The sequence below is a fragment of the Oncorhynchus mykiss genome, chromosome 14, assembly GCF_057628025.1.
Source record: "Oncorhynchus mykiss isolate SJ-2025 chromosome 14, ASM5762802v1, whole genome shotgun sequence".
NCBI lineage: Eukaryota > Metazoa > Chordata > Actinopteri > Salmoniformes > Salmonidae > Oncorhynchus > Oncorhynchus mykiss.
In genome coordinates this window covers 18,941,883-18,956,748 of record NC_143035.1, presented here as the reverse complement: position 1 = coordinate 18,956,748, position 14,866 = coordinate 18,941,883, and the positions used below count along the sequence as shown (strand labels likewise).

Genomic DNA, 14,866 nt, shown 5'->3' with positions numbered 1-14,866 from the left:
GTACTTTGAACATAATGATGCTATTAAGATCCCTACCTTGGAGCTAGAAGGCAATTATTTAATGCATCTCTGGACACTCAACTGTGTGTTGAACTCCCTCCCTCTTGCTTTTCTTGAGCCCGCTGGTGAGATGGCTTTCTGGTGCACCTCAATCAAACCTGCCTTTAAAACACACATACGCACGTAGATATGTACACACACTTACAGATAGACACACACACACACACACACACACAATACACACGCACGTACGCAATTACGTACGCACACACACGCACGCGCACACACACACACACAGGTGGGAAGGCGCTCAATATTATTCACTGTTACGAACCGCAGAATAAGGAATATAACTCACTTGAGTGGGTGAGAGCGGCATCACAGCCAAATCAGCATGGCCCCCTTATGATAAACCCAAACCCCAAATGTACCTTGCATTTTGACGGGATAGCTTTTCTCTCAATGCCTTTTTCACAAGGTAGTTTTGATCAAATTAGTCCAGTTACAATAGTCTTCAGCCATGTGTGGTCGGTCCCACGAGGCTCCTTCACCAGCTGCTCTATAAACTAGGCTCCAGGCTGATCAGGTGAGGTAATGCACTCAGTAAGTTCCACTTTTACAGGCTTCGCTCACATTTATAACCTTGGTGCAGAGGTTTTTATTTCATTTGGCTTTACTTGCAGTCTGCTTTATGAAGCTTTAAGTCTTGATCAAAGTATTACTGGTATTGGCAGGGCTGTTCCTGTCTGCAGACGTTGATATTGGAGCAGGTAATTCAGTCGAGCTAACCCTCCTATCGGTCTAGGGAACCCTAAACCCAAGTGGAGTGATTTGGGGGTTGTTCAAAATGATGTAACAGCACCAGACAATATATCTTAAAAAAAACAGCAGCAATGGAGATACACCCACCTGGACAGATAACACCTCTTTAGAGGATGTGTGCCACATATATGATAGATATGATGTTGGGAAAGCACAAGAGAGAAACAGAAAGAGAGAGAAACAGAAAGAGAAGGAGAGAGAGGAGAGAGAGAAACAGAGAGAAAAACAGAACAAGAAGGAGAGAGAAACAGAAAGAGAAGGAAAGAGAGAAGGAGAGTGAGAAACAGAAAGAGAAACAGAAAAAGGAGAGAGAAACAGAAAGAGGACAGAGAGAGAAACGGAAAGAGAAGGAAAGAGAGAAGGAGAAAGAGAAATAGAGAGAAGGAGAGAGAGATAAACAGAAAGAGAAGGAGAGAGAAACAGAAAGAGCTAGGTGAGCAGGGGAGTAGCTAAACGACAGTGACAGCTATTTTCCCTGACAACCGTTCCTCTACTGTGCCATAGGTGATTTAGTCTTGGGCGGTGGGCATGGACCAACATCCCATTATGGGAACAGTTGGGGAGTAAATCAAAAACTAGACCCAGCCGTTAATCACTAATTACAGGCTGGATGTTGAAGGTTAGGTCCCTCCCAGGAGAAAAGCCATGGAAGTCCAAAACAAGACGAAAGGAGCAGCCAGGGTCACTAGTCGTTCTGATAAATCAGAGGCCAGAGAAGATCGGATATAATGTCCATTAGCCCACACTGAGTTCGATTCGATCAATAAGAAATTGCCCATTCTGTGCCTGTACAGACTTCGCATGCATGGGGTTTGGTGGTTTCCCTCCAACAGTATGATGCAGCCTGCTGCCTGCCGATTTCTCTTTTTAAAATCTCCCCCATGACTTCCCCCGTTTCAGTTCCCCCGAGATCGCCTGCGAATCGAGTTTGTCGCTCTAAACGCATTTCCAAAGCCATTAAGATACAAGGGACTGTAATTGAATGGTTAGGGAGGAGATTGTATGGGTATGTCCCGCTTCAACACCGCAGCTACAAAGCCTACTGAGTTTTGAAATGTCCATGCGTCGTGTTAGCAGTGACGTTGTCAGGGTTGTTTTGCCAGCAGGATCGAGGGGGAGCAGCATCATAACAGAGCCACAATAGGAAGCTCCCACTAGGACATTGTATTGTTTTATTTGTGGAGTAGTATGTCCCTTGTGTGCATCTGTCTTTGTGTATGTGACATGGGCCGACAGAGTTCAGTGAGCATGTCAAAAGATGACCGCCGTTTGCTTTCTGCAAAGATTTTGCTTAGGTTATTTTTAAAAGAGGTGTGTTCATGTAATCATTGAACCCGTATCTTGATCTGCTAGTAGGAAAACATCAAGTAACTTTTTCATCTCTGATGTATCCAATAAACCCAGAGCTGAACTCTGAAAATTAGTTCTTTAATTGTTTTCAAACTCTTAACATCTCAATAGATGGAGTAAGTTTGAAGTCAATTATGTGTAATATATCTCCACTGGCGCCAATGAATTCTGCGTAGGAAATGCATTTGTACTTTGCTAATTTCCTCCTCTGAGCTTGGAGAAAAAGAGAGGACACATTGCAGCCTAATTTGGGAAATTAAGATTTAATGAAGCCCTGTAGACGTTAGAAACTGCAGTATGTGCTGAGAGAGATATATTTGTCTCGAACATTTCAGCATGTTATAACTTCCATGGTCTGTATAGTGGTAAATCCCCATTAAAGACATTTGAGAAACTGGAATCTTGTTGGCCATTCTTGTTCTTTCGTAGCTCAATTATACTCTTCTATTAAGATTGTCTGTGTCACATTAAACATCATTGTTGTTATGTTGCAATTTCCACATGACAAAATGAGTCGCTTCCCATGTAGCACGTCCGCTTTCAAAGATCAAGGGTTAACATCATCGTCATCAAGACACAAGATGCTTCATTGTCGGGCAGGAAGGGTCACGCTAATGATTTGACAGATGTTCGCACTCTTGAGAAATTAAAGGCTAATCAACAAGAGTGTGTTTGAGCATGTCAACACATATGTCCTCTTGCGTCTTGGATACACCATCCCGCATGGGAATTTTCACAAAAGACTAGAAATTGATTGAGGACAATCGAATGCAATCATCTCTCCATGAAAAACATCTCCCATGCATTCTTGAAACCCCAAGAGACTATGTAGAATTGTAATTGTACATATTTTTGACTTAATGACACAGCTTCTTTCAATCTTCAAAAGAGCCATCCTGTTCAAGTTTTTTATTGATCTTTTAAACACTATAGAAATACTGGACATGTATTGCTTGGGGTTATGAACCATTTCAAAGCACTGGATAGTAAAACATTTTCTCAGGGCAATTGTGTGCTGAGGTATATTTCTATTAGTCTTTCCTACAGAATGGGGTGTTTGCAGTCTTCAAGCATTGATCACATGGGGGTTATTCCAGTTCAGGACATAACAGACAGATTGTTATGCATTAACTCTAGACTCAAGTTAAAAGGTACATACCAGATACATTCTTATTCAAGCTCTTTCTTCCCCCAGTTGGTTTCGCTGAGCTAAGCTAACCGCTAGTCTCTGGACCTGGGCTTTTCTTTCATTAGGTTTTGTATTTCATGGCCTCGGGAGCAGAACAAATTGAGTCAGTGTTTCCTTTTTCTCTGTTGCTCATTAGCCCAAGAGGAAAATTCAAAGGCACACACTAGTTACAAGTCTAGTTACATAACAGAATAAAGGGGACGCTTGAGTAACGGCTTTGTGTTCATTCATTGTCTCATTGAAGAACTGGAAGCATTATAGTCGTTAACCATCGGCACCCTTACCGGCCACACGCAAAATGTCTCTGTTTTTCCAGGATATTTTCTGTGCCTTTGGTGGTATATATACACTTTCACTTGAGCAATCAGTGATTATAGCAATATGTGGAGAACTGCAATTCATTTTGAGTTGTCGATGCATTTCAAATAATCTCTTTATGTAAATACATAAATGTGGTGGCGTTGTGGGACATTGAATAGAACACCCACAATCCCTTTGGAAAAGTCCACATAATAAGATGGATAGCTAGGTAGGTGGAAGAAATCCTCGGAGATACAGTACTGGCATGGTTTAATGAAATGTACATTAAATCTCTTGTTTACTTGATGTATTTACGTAGCACCTAATTTCATCAATTTTCTCTTGACGTATGAACTCATTATGTTTCCTCAATGCATAAACCAAACAACATCTGCAGTAATGTTTTGCCTCGGCAACAAAACACTGGCTAATTGAGTCTCTCTCTGTGTATTCAACTGTTTTCAGGTCCATTAATTTAAAGAATACGGGCATACACACGATACAACAATCACTCGTCTGTTCAGTGTGCTGTATGCTCACACACACACAGGAAAAGTAATTTGGCTTGCTTCACTGATATGTAGAAGTAAATGCATACACGTGCACGCAAACACACACACGTGCACACACACTTGAACACATGCACACAAACATAATATTCACACACACACACAGACACAGACACAGACACAGACACACACACAGACACACACACACACACACACACACACACATAAACACGCAAGTGCACATGGGGATACAAACACACACACACTTGAATTTTTACATTCAAGCACCCTAGTGGAACAAAAGTGGCACAGCTCTCTATGACTAACAGGTGATCTAATTACCGGCTTTGCTTTTTTCTTTACAGAAGTGTTCCAGCTCACCCTGCCAGATGACCAGAAATTGAGCATCACCACGGTAACCGTTGGCCAGAGTGCCGTCTTGACTTGCGCAATCAAGGGGGAGCAGAGACCTCCCATCATCTGGAAACGCAACAATCAGGTCCTCAACTCTCTGGATCTGGAGGACATCAATGTAAGAGCTGCCTGAAGCCCCACCTGTTGTTTCTTCTAGCTTTGTAAGACACTTTGTGTCGAGGACAGGTTGACTACCGGGCTTTTCTTATCTAGGATAGCTTACCTTATCACGCCCGCATGCACACACACACACGCACACTTTGGTAACACTTTATTTGGATAATAACTATCCACTAACCTTAAACTTTATACTAATCCTAGCCCTAATCCGTACCTTAACTGTTATTTCACTGTAACCGTAACTTTATCAAGCAGTTTTTTTATCAACAGATAGTGTGTTAATAGTATGACCATCTGTACATCATATGAGACAATCCTAATAAAGTAGGACCAACAGTTTTGTAATATCATGCTCAGCTTCTCACCATCACTAGAACGCCTGCACACTTTAACCTGGACTAATCAAAATGCAGACCTAGATCTTTTGAACAGCATTTTGGGCTTGACGGTTATACACAATGTCAGATATCCAGTCTCTGTACACTGCTGAGAGGGACAGTGTTCTCAGCCAAAGAACAGCAAAGGAGTATGGGTAAAAAATGGCAGGCAGGATGAAGGAGGATACCAAAGGGGTTCAGCTCTGAGGGATAGCTCCTATTTTTACTTCCTGCGGAGCGTGTGTCATCGTCTGTGTGCAGTATCTACCACCATGACGCTTTCATCCTTCTTCAAAGACAGGACACTTGAAGACTTGAAGGTTCAGGGAGTCACCAGGAAAGGCTGCCCACTCTCTCCGTTGTCCCTCATCAGGATTGACAGAGCTGTGGCTGACTCGACCATGCATAATGGAGTCAACACTGTCGTAGTAGATAAAGGAGGTCCAGCAAAGCCACTAATGTAACATTACATGTTGATGGCCCTTAAAACTGTGCGAGGAGGCGCACAGCTGTCGCCAGTCATCGCCGAGCACCATCATTCCTGGAATTGAATTTCTGCCCCCACTGTTTCCGAGTGCTTCAGCTTCTTACGATCCTCCATTTATTTTGGGCCATCGCCTTCTCCCCGAGGTTTTTGATGACTTGCATGTGAAACCACTGCCATTTTGTCCCCCAGTCTTCTCTACAATAAGCTATTCATAATTTTGTACATCAAGCGTGGCATTGCTGACATGGGAATGCGTTGAAACCAGCTTATGCCAAGTTGGATTAAAGTGAGAGAGCTAGATTTAACTCTTGAGTAAAGTAAAGGAACAGAGTACAAGCGAGGCCATGTCAGGTCAAGTTAGGTCGACTTTGATGTCATTTGGCCTCTGTATATGGTAGATACAGTGCCTTCCAAAAGTGTGCAGACCCCTTGTATTTCTTCACATTTTATTGTGTTACAAATTGATTTCATTTTCATTTTCTGTCAACAATCTACACAAAATACTCTAAGGTCAAAGTGGATTTTTTATTTTTATTTAAAAAAAGATTAATAGAACTTAAATTACTAAATTATTGTCATTGAATAGGTATTCAGCTCCCTGAGTCAATACATGTTAGAAACACCTTTGGGAGAAATTACAGCGTGAGTCTCAAGTCTCTACGAGTTTTACACATCTGGATTGTGCAGTTTTTGACTTGAGATGGTTTGAGATGAGTTGGACGGCAGAGTGAAGGGAAAGCAGCCAACAAGTGCTCAGCATATGTGGGAACTCCTTCAAGACTGTTGGAAAAGCATTCCAGGTGACTACCTCATGAAGCTGGTTGAGAGAATCCCAAGAGTGTGCAAAGCTATCATCAAGGCAAAGGGTGGCTACTTTGAAGAATCTCAAATTTAAAATATATTTTTTATTTGTTTAACACTGTTTTTGGTTACTACATGATTCCATATGTGTTATTTCATAGTTGTGTTGTCTTCACAATTATTCTACAATGTAGAAAATAGCATAAATAAAGAAAAAACCTAGGTAGATTTGTCCTAACTTTTGACTGGTACTGTATGTATGTACAGTATGTACACTGACCAAGTGTTTATGGGTATTGCGTTTTATCTCTCAGTGTACTGAGTGGGGTATAGCAGCTAGCATTTTAGGGCTCTATTCAATCAGATATGCTTTAGCCAACATCCGCATAGAGGTCGTTTTGATGGTGTCGGAGGGGGAACTGCGTTAGAGCTGTCCAATCCACAAGTGGCTCCAGGAACTATACCTTAAGCGGATATTGCCATTGGCGACATTACCACACAGTCAATCCCATGCAGCCTTGTTTACAAGTTGAACACTGGAGTGTGAGATGCAATATGCACCTCGATTAGGTTGATAGAAATCCTAATTATGTAGTTGAATATTTTTTTATTTGAGTGTCGTTATTTCTATATAGCCTACACTTTCTCGTTCTGAGTGGGGCGGCTGCAGCTTAGTAACAATGATCGCAAGAACAGCTACTCACCGATTTGATGGCTCCAACGCAGTTCCACCTCCGACACCACCAAAACATCCGCTATGCGGGTGTCAGCTATCGCCTGTTAAGGCTTGATCTGATTGAATCTAGGCATTAACCTCATGTATATGTTGAGCTTTAAGACTTTTGTAACTCTGTCCTCTGTAAATAATTAATATCCATCAACTGATACAAAAAAATGATGAATCAATTAAGCTATATGATGTATAGTGTTACATGGTGGAAAGATAGGTGCTTTTGCCTGTTTTCGATGTTGCATTTCAACTAACATCCAAATATTTCGATTGTGTTCTTTCCCCCCAGCAGATTCCGACACAGGTAGGTTTTATCAGAACTGAAATCACCACATAATTGTCTACTATGTCATCCACAATAAAAAGGCCACAAAGCTAATGAATTCTGACATCACTCTGTGGCGGATACACCAGACCTTGAGGAGGGGTGGTCTGGAGGAGGGGTGGAGGAGGAGGAAGTAGGGGTGGAGGAGGAGTAGAGGGGTGGTGGAGGAGTAGAGGGGTGAAAGAGGGGTGGGGGGAGGGGTGGAGGAGGGGGAAGAATAGGTGGAGTAGGGGGAAGGAGGGTGGAAGAGGGGGGGGTGGAGGGGGGGGAAGAAGAAGTGGAGGAGGACTTGAGGGGGAAGGAGGGGTGGAGGAGTGGAGAGGGAAGGAGGGGTGGTGGAGGGGGAAGGAGGAGTGGAGGAGGAAAGGAGGGGGGATGAGGGGTGAAGGAGGAGAGGGATGGAGGGGTGAAGGAGGAGTGGAGGGGGAAGGTGGAGTGGAGGGGGAAGGAGGGGTGGTGGAGAGGGAAGGAGAAGTGGAGGAGGAGTGGAGGGGGGAGGAGGGTGGAGGATAAGGAAGGGGAGGTGGTAAAGGAGTGGAGGGGAAAGCATTGGTGGTGGAGGAGTGGAGAGGGAAGGAGGGGTGGTGGAGTGGGAACGAGGGGTAGAGGAGTGGGGGATTTGATCGCCTCCAGTGCTTCTCGTTCCACCCCTCCGAGTTTCATTTCTCCCCTCATTCATTTTTCATTTAAAAGGGTGACACAATATGCTCGTCGCCGAGGGGCCAAAACGCGCCATCAATTCCCCTCACACAGCGAAGGTCTGATGATCCGGTACAGCCTGAGCCTCAGTATCCCACCCCTGAACACTGTTTATCTGATCATAGAGGTTGTACCTGACAAACATGGTGGCCCATGCCCATGCTTTACAGCAGTCTAGCAGGTGTATGTAAGCGAGGACATGTATTGACTCTGAGACCTGAACAATGCCATCAGACGTGATTAGAATTCTAATTGGATTATGACAAGAAACACTTAAAAGATTTGCTATCTTTCTTCAGGTCTGTCTGGGTTTTCAGCTGCGAAAGCGTCCTGATCAAATTAGAATGAATAGATGTTAATCAACGAACTGAACGAAGAAATACTCCCAGGAGAAATAGCAAATTACCTTGGAAAGTGTGAACGTTAGTAGGCGTCTAATGAGGAAGTTAATTTTAGTTATTTCTAGATAGTTGCACTACTTGAACACAGTGTATGGATTCATTAACTTTGGGGATTCTTTCAGTGTAATGGCTGCAATCATGACACAACATTCATTAAATTGGTTTTAGTTGCTCTTCGTGACCTTGGTAACCTCACAGATAAAGTTGCCTGTGCTTTTATACTGGAGAACATAGTTTTTGTGGTGCATGCCTGTTCACAAAATGGAACATCCTCTCATCTTGCTCATTTCAGTGATTACTCAAAATGGCATTTGAATGTAATTACTGACAGACTTGCTTTAACCTGAATTTCAGCCCTAAAGTTGTTTCCTAGTTAAAAATGTATTTTTTCGGGGCCAGCGACTCCTGTGGCAGGCCAAGTGCAGTGCACAAGGTCGCCAGGTGCACGGTGTTTCCTCCGATACATTGGTCCGGCTGGCTTCAGTGTTAAGAAGCAGTGCAACTTGGTTGGGTTGTGTTTCGGGGGTACGCATGGCTTTCGACCTTCGTCTCTCCTGAGCCCATACGGTAGTTGTAGCGATGACACAAGATAATAATTACTAACAATTGGATACCATGAAATTGGGGGTAAAACATTTTTTTTTAAATATATAAAAAATAAAAAATAAGATAATACATATAAATGTTAAAGTGTCATTAAGGACCAAGGATTGATTTGTTTTGCTCTATGGTACCATGCATACAAAAAACAATAATTGTAAGATAATTCTTGACAAGCGAACAAATGCTCGTCTTTGACTGAAACGGATAGAAATGTGTGTCACGGTCTGCCTTTATTGATCTCCTTGTCCAAGTTATTTTACTGCTTTACAAAAGTTCCAATAAAACATCAATTTTCTCTGCTGACATACAGCCATATTGCCTAAGCACATTGTGCACATTCACAAAACATTTTCATTTTCTGATCCGAGCACCCATAGTTATTCATGATGGTGTGAATTACATTTTGAACCCATGAGTTTTTGTCTTACACAGTCATTGTGGCATTCCTCTTTCTTCTACTGCAGGATTTCGGAGATGAAGGCTCATTGTATGTCACCAAGGTGACCACCACCCATATGGGGAACTACAGCTGCCATGCCGACGGGTACGAGCAGCTCTCGCAGACGCACATGCTTCAGGTGAACGGTAAGCAGCCACTGCCGCTCTGCGGGAACAGAATGGTCACTCTCACACTTCCTGTCTCTACTGAGTCAAACCCAAAGTATTTTCGTTGCCAAATGCTGCTAAATCCCACCTGAGGGTGCACCCGGCTACTCTGACAGGCCACCGTCAGTATAGAGACAGGCGAGCTGAAATGCTCTGCTCTGCTTACAGAGCTTGGAACTGGGAACGCAACATTAGATTGTTGAGAGTGTGAGATTGATAAATCTGTCAGAGTGATCAAACCTCTTTCCTATCTTTCAGGATTATCAATCAGTCAGATTTAGCCAATCAAATACACCTTAGTTGTGTGGAAATGCTGTCAAGTGCTACTGTAGTTTTGAATTGAGTTTATTTCTAATTGGAAAAGAAACCATGTCTTGTCAATGACATTTTCATATTAGAGACATGAGTTTAGGCACGCAGAAAAATATGACGTTTGCTGCTGTCTAAAAACACTCACTGCCGGCGAATTTCGTTTGACCTTCAGTTGCAAAGAGACAGTTTCCATTAATGATGACTTTAAAGCACATATAGTTGAAGTCGGAAGTTTACATACACTTAGGTTGGAGTCATTAAACTCATTTTTTAACCACTCCACAAATTTCTTGTTAACAAACTATAGTTTTGGCAAGTCGATTAGGATATCCACTTTGTGTATGACACAAGTAATTTTTCCAACAGTTGTTTACAGACAGATTATTTCACTTATAATTCACTGCATCACAATTCCAGTGGGTCAGAAGTTTACATACACTAAGTTGACTGTGCCTTTAAACAGCTTGGAAAATTCCATAAAACAATGTAATGGATTTAGAAGCTTCTGATAGGCTAATTGACATCAATAGGGTCAATTTGAAGTGTATCTGTGGATGTATTTCAAGGCAAACCTTCAAACTCAGTGCCTCTTTGCTTGACATCATGGCAAAATCAAAATAAATCAACCAAGACCTCGGAAAAACAAATTTTGACCTCCACAAGTCTGGTTCATCCTTGGGAGCAATTTCCAAATTCCTGAAGGTACCACGTCTGTACAAACAATAGTACGCAAGTACAAGTATAAACACCATGGGACCACGCAGCCGTCATACTGCTCAGGAAGAAGATGTGTTCTGTCTCCTAGAGATGAACACACTTTGGTGCGAAAAGTGCAAATCAATCCCAGAACAACAGCAAAGGACCTTGTGAAGATGCTGGAGGAAACAGGTACAAAAGTATCTATATCCACTTTAAAAACGAGTTCTATATCAACATAACCTGAAAGGCCACTCAGCAAGGAAGAAGCCACTGTTCCAAAACCGCCATAAAAAAGCCAGACTATGGTTTGCAACTGCACATGGGGACAAAGATCATACTTTTTTGGAGAAATTTCCTCTGTTCTGATGAAACAAAAATAGAACTGTTTGGCCATAATGACCATCATTATGTTTGGAGCCGAAGAACACCATCCCAACCATGAAGCACGGGGGTGGCAGCATCATGTTGTGGGGTGCTTTGCTGCAGGAGGGACTGGTGCACATCACAAAATAGATGGCATCATGAGGTAGGAAAATTATGTGGATGTATTGAAGCAACATCTCAAAACATCAGTCAGGAAGTTAAAGCTTGGTCGCAAATGGGTCTTCCAAAAGGACAATGACCCCAAGCATACTTCCAAAGTTGTGTCAAAATGGCTTAAGGACAAAAAAGTCAAGGTATTGGAGTGGCCATCACAAAGCCCTTACCTCAATACTATAGAAAATGTGTGGGCAGAACTGAAAAAGCGTGTGCAAACAAGGAGGCCTACAAACACGACTCAATTACACCAGCTCTGTCGGGAGGAATGGGACAACATTCACCCAACTTATTGTGGGAATCTTGTGGAAGACTACCCGAAACGTTTGACCCAAGATATACAATTTAACTGCAATGCTACCAAATACTAATTGAGTGTATGTAAACTTCTGACCCATTGGGAATGTGGTGAAAGAAATAAAAGCTGAAATAAATAATTCTGTCTGCTATTATTCTGACATTTCACATTCTTAAATAAAATGGTGATCCTAACTGACCTAAGACAGGGCATTTTTACTGGGATTAAATGTCAGGAATTGGGAAAAACTGAGTTTAAAGTTTGTATTTGAGTTTGTATTCGGCTAAGGTGTATGAAATCTTCCGACTTCAACTGTATCACTCACGGTATAGTTAATGGTAATGTCTCACTTTAATTGGTCAAATTTGTTTTTGCCTGGCCCAGGGAAATGCTGCCTGGCAATTGATTTCGGAAATGGATGGGGGGGGGAAGTCCGTTTTTTGTGTGAACAGCCATCGGTGTTCACTGATGGGCTTTCTCTCAATTATGCGCCACAACATCCCCCTTTAACTGGTAATACGTACTTTGATAACCACTGCTTTATATTATATAGAAATGTGTTATAATATATACAAGGGAGGGAGAATATAACGTGGGAAAACTTTAGCTGTAAGCAATGCATTCATCATGGTCGAATGCTTATGATCCATAACGGTAAAGCAAAACAACTGCTTTCAGCCAGATTACTCAACCAAATCTTCCCTCTTCAGACTTTCTACATATTATTCCATTGATTAGTATCACAGAATTTACAGGCAAGTTAATAAAGAAGCACTGAGGAATGGCGGTGCCAATTAGTGAAATAAGCCACATGAACATTACTCTTGTGCCCGGGATGTTCATGGTCTAACTTGTATACGTATTCACAAAGAATCCCTCGATTTCATAAAGTCGTCTTTCACATTCGTGTTCACCATTGTCTCTAGGGCTGTGGGGCATCTGTGTCTGGTTCCCGCTCACTGGTGTTTGGAACCCTCTATGGGTGGCTCAGAGCTAGCGGTGAGAACAGGCCTGCTGAAAGAGTAATCACTTCTCAGAGATGAGTCTGGGCCAAGAAAAAAGCTTTCTCCATGGTGGGTGGTCAGAGAACTTTGTGGGCACCTATAATGGGGCTTGCCTTGGTGGTGATACTTGAGATGCAACACATAGAGAGGACAGAGGTCTCAAAGGGGCTAAGAGTCAATCTGAAACCATCCTCGAGCATGATGGCGAGGCTGTCTCCCTGAAGGGCTGTGTGTGTGTGTGTTTGTGGGAGAGGTGTGTTTGTGTGTCTGTTTGTGATGCGTGATTGTGTGTGTGCCTATGTGTGAGTGTGACACAAACACTTCCTTTGCAACCAACCAGTGCAGAGGGGAGGCTTGCTGTGTGATTGACAGCAGGGGATATTTATGATGGTGCTGTGTCCCATCGTCCTATAACTATGTCTCTTGTCTCTCCTAGGCAGACATCAGGCTCCAATCCTGTCGGAATCTAGATTTGAGTGGAAAAATCTTACTGACTATATTTCCTAGCAATTCGTGCCTGTCTGGGGCTAAAGGAAATGGTGATTCGAACAGGAGCAAAAAGTGTGTTTACAAATGCATGCACAGCAGAAAGATTTTTGGGAGAAGGGGGAGGAGCACCAAAGAGGAATATTTGTGAAATGTTTTACTTTCATGAAAAATAAGAAATTAATAGAGAAATACATGTATGTTTTAATAAGACCTTAGGGTCTCTTATACAAGGCATGCTGACTGTAGAATATCCATTGGGAGTAGAACAGTGCAGTTTAAAGGTCTTCCCTGTCTAAAGACAGCATGACCTCTTAAATGGTCTCCTAATTACTTGCTATCAGTGTAACCGGTGGGAATTGAACCGAGGTCCCAGTTCAATAAAATGTTGAATCACCTCTGATACCTGAACAAATTACATACTTGCTTGCATAGCATACACCTACAAAAGTAACTTTTTATGATGCTTGATATATAAAGTCAAACAATATTTTAAACTCAATGTTAGTTAGCTCTGTCAGCTGACTACCTTTACCTAACACCTAACGTGGCTCGTTACCGTTGGTGTTCTGGGTGGCATTCCTGTTGGCATATTTGGCATTCCTGGATGGCCTTCCTTCAAGCTGAGGCAGGTTGTTGGCACTAGGTTCTAGGAACCAGAATGCTACTGGAAAGCAGATGGCCATGGGACCAAACCACCCTGTAGTCTCACACTCACCTGGCTGGCCAAAGACTTCCTCTCTCCAATCAAGCCAACAGGAAGTATTCTCTGCATCCAGTGGCACTCCTCTTCTCTTTCCAATGACAGCCTGCCAGGGTAGCACTCTACTCTGCAGCCTTGGTGTTACTGCTCTTTTGGATGTCTATTTTTAATGGAATTACTGGCATTTCTGTCAAACACAGTTTTACCAAACAAGTGTTATAGAAATCTGTTATTTCTTTCAGCTCCTTCTCCTCCATCCCCTTGCCTGAGGGTTTGACTAGATAACACATCCACAAAGGAGCTATAACGTAAAAATGTATGAAAAAAGAATTGAAGGTTATGATAAGGCATAAGGTTAGCAGTGTGATTAAGGTTATGGTTAGGTGTAGGGTCAGGGTTAGGGTTAGGGTTAGATTTAAAATCAGAAGTTAGATTGTAGAAATGGGCAGTGTTTATGACTTTGTGGCTGTGTCAACAAGTGATGAACCTTGCCTGACAAAATGTTGCACAGAATCAATGGCCAGCCCCACCGAGGTTCTCTATTTTATTGATCTAGATTTGTTTGGTTTGCGCGGTTCTCGCTGAGCACACCAATGTTTTTAACGGCATTCAATGTATGCTGGAAATGCACTTGATCCTATTGATAGTATGTTAATGCAGAGTGAGAAGTTAAATGGACTTGGCAGACACTCTAAAAGAAAACTTCTCATCCAATAAGGCTGCCTCGATCCTCAAAAGCCCTTTCAATTTCAATGGAGGATGTGGGCCTGCATTTATCTCCTCTCTTTTATTCTCGTCCCTCTTCCCACAATGCAGTTCCTCCCGTCATCCGAGTCTACCCAGAGAGCCAGGCCCGGGAGCCAGGGGTGACGGCCAGTCTCCGGTGCCATGCTGAGGGTATCCCTAACCCACAACTGGCATGGCTGAAGAATGGCATGGACATCGCTACCAAGCTGTCTAAGCAGCTCACCCTGCAAGGTGGGTACAATCTAGTTTCTGGGGAAGTGGGTTATCAGATCTAGCTGGCATACATCTGAGTAGTGTTCAGTAGGGCACACTGAAGCAAAATGTTATGCAACCAAAATGGAAGATCT

General features: G+C 42.7%; 1 protein-coding gene across 4 annotated transcripts in view; it reads left to right on the top strand.

The window, feature by feature from the left end:
• Positions 1-14,866, top strand: part of LOC110488940 (follistatin-related protein 5) — a 190,084-nt gene that overhangs the window by 131,012 nt on the left and 44,206 nt on the right. For all 4 annotated transcript variants that reach the window (XM_036943081.2, XM_090198514.1, XM_090198513.1 and 1 more), the window contains exons 7-9: positions 4,536-4,702; positions 9,592-9,712; positions 14,589-14,750. In XM_036943081.2, the coding sequence (XP_036798976.1) occupies positions 4,536-4,702; positions 9,592-9,712; positions 14,589-14,750 (450 nt within the window). The remainder of the gene's footprint in view (positions 1-4,535; positions 4,703-9,591; positions 9,713-14,588; positions 14,751-14,866) is intronic.